This window comes from Palaemon carinicauda, chromosome 17 (genome assembly GCF_036898095.1).
Source record: "Palaemon carinicauda isolate YSFRI2023 chromosome 17, ASM3689809v2, whole genome shotgun sequence".
NCBI lineage: Eukaryota > Metazoa > Arthropoda > Malacostraca > Decapoda > Palaemonidae > Palaemon > Palaemon carinicauda.
This window is the reverse complement of record NC_090741.1, coordinates 106,879,401-106,890,341: the sequence shown is the minus strand read 5'-3', so window position 1 is coordinate 106,890,341 and position 10,941 is coordinate 106,879,401. Positions and strand designations below refer to the sequence as shown.

The 10,941-nt window shown below is 43.4% G+C and overlaps 1 protein-coding gene across 1 annotated transcript in view; it reads right to left on the bottom strand.

The window, feature by feature from the left end:
• Nucleotides 1–2,678: 2,678 nt before the first annotated feature.
• HERC2 (E3 ubiquitin-protein ligase HERC2) overlaps nt 2,679–10,941 on the bottom strand; it is a 496,511-nt gene continuing 488,248 nt past the window's right edge. Inside the window, exons 84-86 of the mRNA XM_068391274.1 lie at nt 5,350–5,504; nt 3,970–4,059; nt 2,679–3,350 (exon numbers count right to left, since the gene is read on the bottom strand). Coding sequence (XP_068247375.1) covers nt 3,159–3,350; nt 3,970–4,059; nt 5,350–5,504 — 437 coding nt within the window. The 3' untranslated portion in view covers nt 2,679–3,158. The remainder of the gene's footprint in view (nt 3,351–3,969; nt 4,060–5,349; nt 5,505–10,941) is intronic.

Below are 10,941 nucleotides of genomic sequence, written 5' to 3'. Positions count from 1 at the left end.
TATTTCCTACAATTTCATAAATAGTTCTACTGTCCTAGACAATTTGACTCTTAATAACATAATCGGGAATGGGGTGTAGATTGCTGGCGCCACTTTGATAACTTTATATTATCAATAAGTTTCAATTATTACATTGTTATAAAATACGGAGGTTAACATCGGGCACTTACACCTTGGCTAGGCTAGTATAAACACATTGGATGCTGTCTAGCCTGGTTAAGGGTGAATAGTATTACTTTTAATGGTACTGCAGTCAGTTTCTGGCTCAGTGTTAGTTAAATCTCAGCCGAGTGTTCATTAGCCTATCAGTTATGACCTTGGTAAGGTTAGTATTGAGGCGGGATTAGTTTACATATTCAGCCGCTTCCCAGCGGTTCTTTAAAACCTATCTTTAAACTGTATTCCCACCTATAAGATTGTATTGGAATAATTAATTTACTGAGGAGAGGGAGATGTTCCCATCCTCCTACAATTGAGTACTGTATATGACCAGAAGAAGGGGCTGATAGGTCGATCAGCTATTCTTAAAGATAGTTGTCCTTCTATATCCATTTGATATGGGTATTGGAGGGAGAGAAGAGAAGAGAAGTATGATAGAATCATATATTATGTGAATGTCTCCCTATTTTAAGGCTGGGTAGGCTCACTTTAGTAGTTGGTCTCATAACCTTTAGCTTGGTAAACGATGAGGTCATATGATATTGGGTCTAGGTTGGACCATCGCTTGTTTTACTAGTGAATATCTTAGATAAGTGGGTATTTTTGTTGTGTCTCTCTCTCTCTCTCTTAGTTTCGTGGTCATTGTAGATAATGGTTGTAGTCCCTTTCTGGAAGTGTACCTTGAGGGCTTGAAGGATTTCTGGTACTTAGTGGGTTTGGTCAAGTCTTCCTTCCCAAGAAGTGGAATGCTCAGGTTGGGACCAATGAACCGAGGGACTATTTCCCTCAAGTCCCAGATCACCTTTAAACTGGGTTATTTAGTGACAGACAAACCTTGTTCAACTTGGTGTCTGCCATGGAATCTTTGGAATTGGGGGCTATAGGGGGATTCCAGATGGCCACTTCAGTAGTAGTCATGCTAATGTGTAAGACCTTCTACGAAGCCTTACAGAACTTTATTAGGATAAAGTTAAAGGTAAGGTGCCACATTTTGGCAGCTTTTGATCAGGAGAAAGTACAGGTAGAGGAAATTTTTGTACAGTAATCCAATGTGCAAATTGCTCTTCTCCCAAGCCCTCATTGACAAAGCCACAGCCAATAGGGGGGCAATGGCACCGTCACTTCCAGAGTATGGGAGAAAGTTTCTTGGCCCTTCCTTAAAAGGAAGCAAGCTTTCCTTTCATGGTCCAATGGCTTTAAGATCCAGCAGTGTACTCAAAGACATCCCACTAAAAGGCCATCCCCCATTTCCTATACCAAGCCTCATCCCACACCAAAGTTTCACCGAGAAGAACGAGGACAGCAGTGTTATCCCTCCCTAGATGAGGCCTTGTCCCAAAACCAGTTGAACTTTGGTTTTAGAACAAGAGGAGGCAATTGGAGATCTTTCAAGGGAAACAGGGGGTCGTCTCCATCATTTCCTAGAATGTTGGACCCTTTCTTGGTGGGTACAAAGGGGTGTCAATAGGTCTTGGTTGGTCATGGATAGCAAACACTCTCCGATCCACTAGTTTTATCTAGCCAGGAACCTGGAACTCGACTCCTTGGTAAGGAAGATGTTAGGAAATGAGCCAGAGAAAGCGCAGGTTTCTAACTTCTAGGGCAAACTATTCAGTGTACCTAAGAAAGACACCCAGCAGAGAAGAGTGATCCTTGACCTGTCTCTCCTCAACAAACACATCTGGTGCGAGCCATCCAATCAAAATGACGATCATCTGGCATATCCGCTAGGACAGGAAAATATAAAGAAGGGAACTCAGACAGCTGCAGACATATCTAAACATTTATCCAGTGTCTTGCAAAACTCTTACTTGGAGGTGCTGAATAGTCTCCACCCATGAAGTACAAGGCACTCTACCAAATGATAGCATCTCTCAGGTGAGGCTGAAAAAGAGTGATACACTGGGGGTAGTTCTCTAACTTCAACAAGGAGCATCATCAGATCGAGGTGTTATTTTGCTTGCAACCATCGCGGAACTACCAGGGTCATCCTGACACCCAGTACTGTATCATATCATGAACAGCGAATCGGGTATGGAGGAGGAAAGGTGTAGGCATTCAGATTGTTCCAAGGATGCTGGAATGCACCCTCAAACACCACCCAATGATTTAGAATGGGAGAGCAGAACACCAGGCATTTCTTGTTCAGCCATGTGGAGAACAATTTAATTTGCTGGTGATCTCCAAAAGAGTAAGAAGCCTTTCTGCCACAGGATGTGGAAATTACTCTAACTGTACAACCTGCCCCTGATAATAAATTCCACTTGCCCTTTATTCGGCAATGGTAAACTTGGCGGAAGGTGGCAATTGAGAGCTAGGGAAAATAGGAAATTTAATGTATATTGATAGACAACACAAGTTTAGCACCTAGGTAAAGCTATATGAACCTCAGGGTAGTTTCATCAAAATAATGGAAAATATAGTCAGTTATTTTCTTTCCATGATTCTTCCTTTTCTTACATTTGTATATTATTCTTTACATATTTGGGGAAATAGTTTTTATGAATAAAATTAATGAAAACTACACTTAAGTTTATTTACAATATTAGTACACAGTATGCATAATTGTAAGCGCATTATAAAAAACTTGTTTGCGTAAACTGCTTTATAAAACAGCATACAACAAATATTTCACTAACAATATTTATGGGAATGCACATAGATTGGCAAATGTTTCCAAAATACTTTAAAATAGCAGCATCCAATTATTTGACAGTCATTCCTAACTGAAGTTAAGCATTCTGCACATTATGTGGCATATTTCCAACATGAAAAAGTACTAATTAGCCATATATTTCAATCTTTCGCATGATTTATAAATGCTACATATTGCCTAAGGAATGAGACTGGTAAAATCGTGGAATTTATAGCTACGCATAATATGAAGCTTGTGCTCACGAACTTCGTACCTAAAATTCAGTTACAAATTTGATATTAACAAATTCCAACATATTGTACTTCAAGAAACTTTATTCATGATAGTTATCACCAGCTGTGAATCATGTGGAGTATAACGACACACAGTCTGCCATGGGCTCCTCACTACCGATTGAGTCCCAGTCATCTGTATCAGATTCAGAAGATCCATTGTCTTCAACTCCTCCACCAGTCATGGCTACTCTAGCATAGTCATCTGTATCAATGCTTTTGCAGAAATGAATAGCATACTTCAACTTCTCCCGTAGCACAGCCTGTAAGGTAAAAATACAGTATTGAAAGTTAAATCAAACAAATATCTACTGCTTTCCTTCACATAACGAATTACTGCAAAAGAAAAATGATCATAAAATTGGTAAATAAGTATCAATTAACCCTTTTACCCCCGGGCTATTTGGAAATTTCCAACCCTTAACCCCCAAGGGGTTATTTTTATCCCATCACATTTTGCAGTATACTTTTTTTAAATTGCTCTAACAGGCTTAATTTTTGTCATAGAGAGGTCAGGTTGGTCTCATTCTCTTGGAAAATGCCTGAATTTCCTCAAAAAATTATCAAAAATGTGAAAAAAAAATGTTTATAGCATTTTTTTGCTAGGACGTACCGGTACGTCCGTGGGGGTAAAGGGATGGCTTTTGTGAAACGTACCAGTACGTCCTTTGGGGGTAAAAGGGTTAAAAGCTCACCTAACCTCAAGTCCTTTTGAGCAATATACTGTACATACAAAGGCAGAAAATTATGGCAATAGCTCATTCATGCCTGGAAAATTAATAAATTTATGACAATATCTAGTTCCCTAAAATTAAAGGCTCAGTCACAAGATTGAAGCAGTCTTATTCAAGGGCAAAACACTCATATCCTAGTAAAACAAACCTTGCATGAGTATCGAGGCATCTTAAGAAGGAAGAAGCATGTGTAGGACTCTGGGAGGAAGTGATCCGGTGGTGTATACTTGTCCAGTACCTGAAAAAAAGCAATAACGGATTCATGATTCCCTGCAAAGCTAATTGAATATCATATACCTCAATTAAATCACTTAAATAAGTACAATAGTACGATGGCTAAGGCACCAGTCACTCGTTGAGATACTACGCTAGTGTTGTTGGGTCCTTTTGACTTGCCAAATAGTACTACACTATGTCCCTCTCTGGTTACGGCTCATTTTTCCTTTGCCTACAGATAATGTACACTGAATAGTCTGGCCTATTCTTCATACATTTTCCTCTTTCCTCATACACTTGACCACACTAAGATAACCAAAAAATTATTCTTCACCCAAGACGTTAACTGCTGCACTTTAATTATTAAGTGACTACTTTTAACTTGGTAAGGGTAGAAGAGACTCTTTAGCTATGGTAAGCATATCTTTTAGGAGAAGGACACTTCTAAATCAAACCACTGTTTTCTGGTCTTGGGTAGTGCCATAGCCTCTGTACCATGGTCTCCCACTGTCTTGGGTTAGAGTTCTCTTGCTTAAGGGCACACTCAGGCACACTATTCTATGTTTCCTTATTTCCTTTCCTCACTGGGCTATTTTCCCTGTTGGAGCCCTTGGGCATAATTATGGTATCGTACTTTTCCAACTAGAGTTGTAGCTTATCAAGTACTGTAATAATAATAATAATAATAATAATAATAATAATAACTACAGAAAAAGACTTTAAATGCTTCCTTGCTTATCAGCAGTCTACTTTTTAACACCATTTATTTCTTTGGAAATTTTTCTTATTATTCTTTCCTTACTTGTATTCAATTTTTAGTACAGTAATCCACCGTTTTGTAACTAGTGTGTTGATACTTATATAAATGTCCAGTAACTGCTCTAGCTTCCTTTCTATTTCACACTACTTAGCTTTTATAATTATCACTACAAGAAGGCAACCAATGCAAATCAATGGCTTAAGGAAAAGAGAACCTAGGTTATGTTTTTATGACACCATTGTGAGTGGAAAAACCATCTTTAAGTATTGCAACAATTCAATTAATGACTTACTCAACTAAAACAAAAATTTTAAATCACCGACTTTTGAGAATGTTAAACCAACATGTTTTGGATATTATTTCAGTCAAATTTCAAATGTGCTCTATCGCTTATGATGTAGACAATGATTTTACGTATATAAGTCATTGAGCAGTTTTACTAAAAAATCATATAGATTTCATAAGTTTTATGGATCAGAAAAGTATGTAAAATGACTTTAGTAAAACAGAAAATGAGGTGAAAGTACTAGATAGTTCAAGAATAGTACTTACCTGGAACACAAAATCTCTTCCACGGAAATCTGCAATGGTACGGGGAAGTCTAGTTCTGCCCCAGACAAATCTCAAGAAGAGTGACCTTTCAGCTGTACTAAATTCTTCCATCACTTCCCAGAACCACTGAACTAAAGGTGCAGTTGCTTCAACCCCTATTGGAAGAGATTTTTTTATATTTAGATGTTTGGTAATATGTTATTTTTATAATAAAATAAATTTTTGAATATACTTACCCGGTGATTATAATAGCTGCAACTCTGTTGCTCGACAGAAAACTCTACGGAAGAAATTCGCCAGCGATCGCTATACAGGTTGCGGGTGTGCCCAACAGCGCCATCTGTCGTCCAAGTACCCAGTACTTGATGTAAACAAAGAACTCAATTTTCTCCTCGGTCCACTGCGTCTCTATTGGGGAGGAAGGGAGGGTCCTTTAATTTATAATCACCGGGTAAGTATATTCAAAAATTTATTTTATTATAAAAATAACATTTTTCAATATTTAACTTAGCCGGTGATTATAATAGCTGATTCACACCCAGGGGGGTGGGTAGAGACCAGCATTATATGTTTACATTATTATGAGCTAAGAATTTTTATTTCATTTTAGAAGTTATCAAAATAACAAAAACAAAATAAATAGGTACCTGGTAAGGAAGTCGACTTGAACAATTACTCTGCCTTTTTAAGTACGTCTTCCTTACGGAGCCTCGCGATCCTCTCAGGATGCTGAGCGACCCCTAGGATCTGAAGTATCAAGGGTTGCAACCCATACAACAGGACCTCATCAAAACCCCTAATCTAGGCGCTTCTCAAGAAATGACTTTGACCACCCGCCAAATCAACCAGGATGCGAAAGGCTTCTTAGCCTTCCGGACAACCCAAAAAAACAACAATAAAAACATTTCAAGAGAAAGATTAAAAAGGTTATGGAATTAGGGAATTGTAGTGGTTGAGCCCTCACCCACTACTGCACTCGCTGCTACGAATGGTCCCAGAGTGTAACAGTCCTTGTAAAGAGACTGGACATCCTTAAGATAAAAAGACGCGAACACTGACTTGCTTCTCCAATAGGTTGCGTCCATTATACTTCGCAGAGATCTATTTTGTTTAAAGGCCACGGAAGTTGCGACAGCTCTAACTTCATGTGTCCTTACCCTCAGCAAAGCTTGGTCTTCCTCATTCAGATGGGAATGAGCTTCTCGTATTAACAGTCTGATAAAATAGGATAAGGCATTCTTTGACATAGGCAAAGATGGTTCCTTAACTGAACACCATAAAGCTTCAGACGGGCCTCTTAAAGGTTTAGTTCGTTTTAAATAGAACTTAAGAGCTCTGACAGGGCATAAGACTCTTTCTAGTTCATTTCCAACCATATTCGATAAGCTTGGAATATCGAACGATTTTGGCCAAGGTCGAGAAGGTAGCTCGTTTTTGGCTAGAAAACCAAGTTGTAAAGAACATGTAGCCGTTTCAGATGAGAAACCCATGTTCTTGCTGAAGGCATGAATCTCACTGACTCTTTTAGCTGTAGCTAGACAAACCAGGAAAAGAGTCTTTAAGGTGAGATCTTTCAGGGAGGCTGATTGTAGCGGCTCGAACCTGTCTGACATGAGGAATCTTAGTACCACGTCTAAATTCCAACCAGGTGTAACCAAACGACGCTGCTTCGTGGTCTCAAAAGACTTAAGGAGGTCCTGTAGATCTTTATTGTTGGAAAGATCTAAGCCTCTGTGACGGAAGACTGATGCCAACATGCTTCTGTAACCCTTGATAGTGGGAGCTGAAAGAGATCGTTCTTTCCTCAGATATAAGAGGAAGTCAGCTATTTGAGTTACAGAGGTACTGGTCGAGGATACTGATACTGACTTGCACCAGTTGCGGAAGACTTCCCACTTCGATTGGTAGACTCTAAGGGTGGATGTTCTCCTTGCTCTAGCAATCGCTCTGGCTGCCTCCTTCGAAAAGCCTCTAGCTCTCGAGAGTCTTTCAATAGTCTGAAGGCAGTCAGACGAAGAGCGAGGAGGCCTTGGTGTACCTTCTTTACGTGTGGCTGACGTAGAAGGTCCACCCTTAGGGGAAGTGTTCTGGGAACGTCTACTAGCCATCAAAGTACCTCGGTGAACCATTCTCTCGCGGGCCAGAGGGGAGCAACTAGCGTCAACCTTGTCTCTTCGTGAGAGGCGAACTTCTGCAGTACCTTGTTGACAATCTTGAACGGAGGGAATGCATATAGATCTAGATGAGACCAATCTAGGAGAAAGGCATCTATATGAACTGCTGCTGGGTCCGGGATTGGTGAGCAATAAATTGGGAGCCTCTTGGTCATCGAGGTTGCGAAGAGATCTATGGTTGGCTGGCCCCAGGTGGCCCAAAGACTCTTGCATACATCCTTGTGGAGGGTCCATTCTGTTGGAAGAATTTGTCCCTTCCGACTGAGACAATCTGCCATGACATTCAAGTTGCCTTGGATGAACCTCGTAAGTAGCGATATGTTTAGATCTTTTGACCAGGTGAGGAGGTCCCTTGCGATCTCGTAAAGCGTCAGTGAGTGGGTCCCTCCTTGCTTGGAGATGTACGCCAAAGCCGTGGTGTTGTCCGAGTTCACCTCCACCACTTTGCCTTGAAGGAGAGACCTGAAGCTTTTCAAGGCCAGATGTACTGCCAGTAGCTCCTTGCAGTTGATATGCATTGTCCTTTGACTCGAGTTCCATATTCCCGAGCATTCCCGACCGTCTAATGTCGCGCCCCAGCCTACGTCTGATGCGTCCGAGAAGAGAACGTGGTTGGGAGTCTGAACAGCCAGGGGCAGACCCTCTCTGAGGTTGATACTGTCCTTCCACCATGTCAGGCAAGACTTCATCTTCTCGGAAATGGGAATCGAGACCGCTTCTAGCGTCTTGTCCTTTTTCCAGTGAAATGCTAGGTGATATTGAAGAGGACGGAGGTGTAGTCTTCCTAATGCTACGAACTGTTCCAGGGATGATAGCGTCCCTATCAGGCTCATCCACTTCCTGACTGAACATCGTTCCTTCTTTAGCATGTTCTGGATGCATAACAGGGCTTGGCTTGTTCTGGGGGCCGACGGAAAAGCCCGAAAAGCTAGACTGTGAATCTCCATCCCTAAATACACAATAGTTTGGGATGGGACCACTTGAGACTTTTCCATATTGACAAGGAGACCCAATTCCTTGGTCAGATCTAGAGTCCACTTTAGATCCTTCAGACAGCGACGACTGGAAGAAGCTCTTAGAAGCCAGTCGTCCAAATAGAGGGAGGCTCGGATGTCCGCTAAATGAAGGAATTTGGCTATATTCCTCATCAGCCTCGTAAACACAAGAGGAGCTGTGCTTAGGCCAAAGCACAGGGCTTGAAACTGGTAGACAACCTTTTCGTAAACAAATCTCAGAAAAGGTTGGGAGTCTGGGTGGATGGGGACGTGAAAGTATGCGTCCCTTAGGTCTAAAGAGACCATCCAGTCTTCCCTTCTGACCGCTGCAAGCACGGACTTTGTGGTCTCCATGGAGAACGTCTGCTTTGTGACAAAGACATTCAGCGCACTGACGTCTAGCACCGGCCTCCACCCTCCTGTCTTCTTTGCCACTAAGAAGAGACGGTTGTAGAAGCCCGGGGTTTGATGGTCCAGGACTTTGACTACCGCTCCCTTTTCTAGTAAGAGAGAGACTTCCTGTTTCAATGCTCGTCTCTTGTCTTCCTCTCTGTACCTGGGAGAGAGATCGATGGGAGACGTTGCTAGAGGGGGTTTTCGTACAAACGGGATCTTGTACCCCTCTCTGAGCAACTTCACAGATTGTGCATCTGCGCCTCTCTTCTCCCAGGTCTGCCAGAAGTTCTTGAGTCTGGCTCCCACTGCTGTCTGAAGAAGCTGGCAGTCAGACTCTGCCTTTAAAGGACTTGGTTCCTTTCTTCTTTCCACGTCTCCCTTCGGCACGAGCACCTCCTCTGCTGGAGGCTCTGCCACGAAAGGGCGGAATAAATCGGGACGCTGGAGTGTCCATCCTTGGTCTAGCTGACAAGGTAGGCAAAGGGGTGGCTTTGCGAGCAGAGGACGCAACCAGATCATGAGTATCCTTCTGTATCAAAGAAGCAGCAATCTCCTTAATCAGGTCCTCTGGAAAGAGGCACTAGGAAAGAGGAGCAAACAGAAGTTCGGATCTTTGGCAAGGTGTAACTCCAGCTGACAGGAAAGAGCAAAGGTTCTCACGCTTCTTGAGGACTCCGGACACGAAAGATGCAGCAAGCTCATTAGATCCGTCACGTACGGCCTTGTCCATGCAGGACATGATGAGCAATGAAGTCTCCTTCTCTGTCGGAGAGATCTTCCTGCTTAGAGCTCCCAGACACCAGTCTAAAAAGTTGAAGACCTCGAAGGCTCTAAATATCCCTTTCAAAAGGTGGTCCAGGTCCGAAGATGACCAACATATCTTTGAGCGTCTCATGGCTAGCCGGCGGGGAGAGTCTACAAGACTTGAGAAGTCGCCCTGGGCAGAGGCAGGAACTCCCAAGCCGAGAACTTCTCCCGTGGCATACCAGACGCTCGATCTAGAAGAGAGTCTAGCAGGGGGAAACGTAAAGGCTGTCTTCCCTAGACTCTTTTTGGACTGCATCCATTCTCCTATCACTCGTAAAGCTCTCTTGGACGAGCGTGCGAGGACGAGTCTAGTAAAGGCAGGCGAGGATGACGGCATACCTAAAACAAACTCTGACGGAGAAGAGCGCGGAGCCACAGACACAAACTGGTCAGGAAACATCTCTTTGAACAGTGCTAAAACCTTCCTAAAGTCCAAAGAGGGTTGCGTAGACTTAGGCTCGTCAAGATCAGAATGTGGTTCATCTACGTGTGCAGCACCATCATCATCAGAAAGACCATCATCCGAGTATAGAGGAGGAAGCGGCAATGGAGTAGGTAACGGCTGGTTAGCTGAGTCCGGTCGCACGGGTGCACGCGTGACTGAACCGGACGCAACGTCATGGAACTGTTGCCCAGTCTGTGAGCTGGCAACAACCATAGCAGCGCGGGGACGCACAGCGTCTACTCCAGACTGTCTAGCCTGATGTGGGTGAGCAGTGGCAACCACACTGGGTTGCGGAGGTTGACGCACCGCGTCAAAACAAAACCACTCTGACGGTTGTTGTACCTCACGAACGTCAACGGAAGGCTCCGTGCGTCGCTGAACGTCAACATGCGGCTGGCAGGGCACACTGAAACGCATGGGTGGCGGAACTCTCTCAACTGGAGTGCGCAAGAAGGTCGCCTCAGCGTCCACAGGACGCACAACCGAGTGTGTGGTTGGTTGTAGGCAAGAGGCTGTACTAGCTGGTGCAGCAGCAACCTTCTCCGCACGCAAGTCCTGCATCAGAGACGTTAATTGGGACTGCATGCTCTGCAGCAAAGACCACTTAGGGTCTGCAGGAGCAGGTGCGGCGACAGACGGTGTAACTGTCTGAGGCGGTACCGCTTTGCCTCTCTTAGGAGGTGAGCAGTCATCGGATGACTGCAGCGAGTCCGAACTGACCCAGTGGCTACAACTGGGCCGTTGGACTTGCGCGGAAGGGACCGACTTGCGCTTC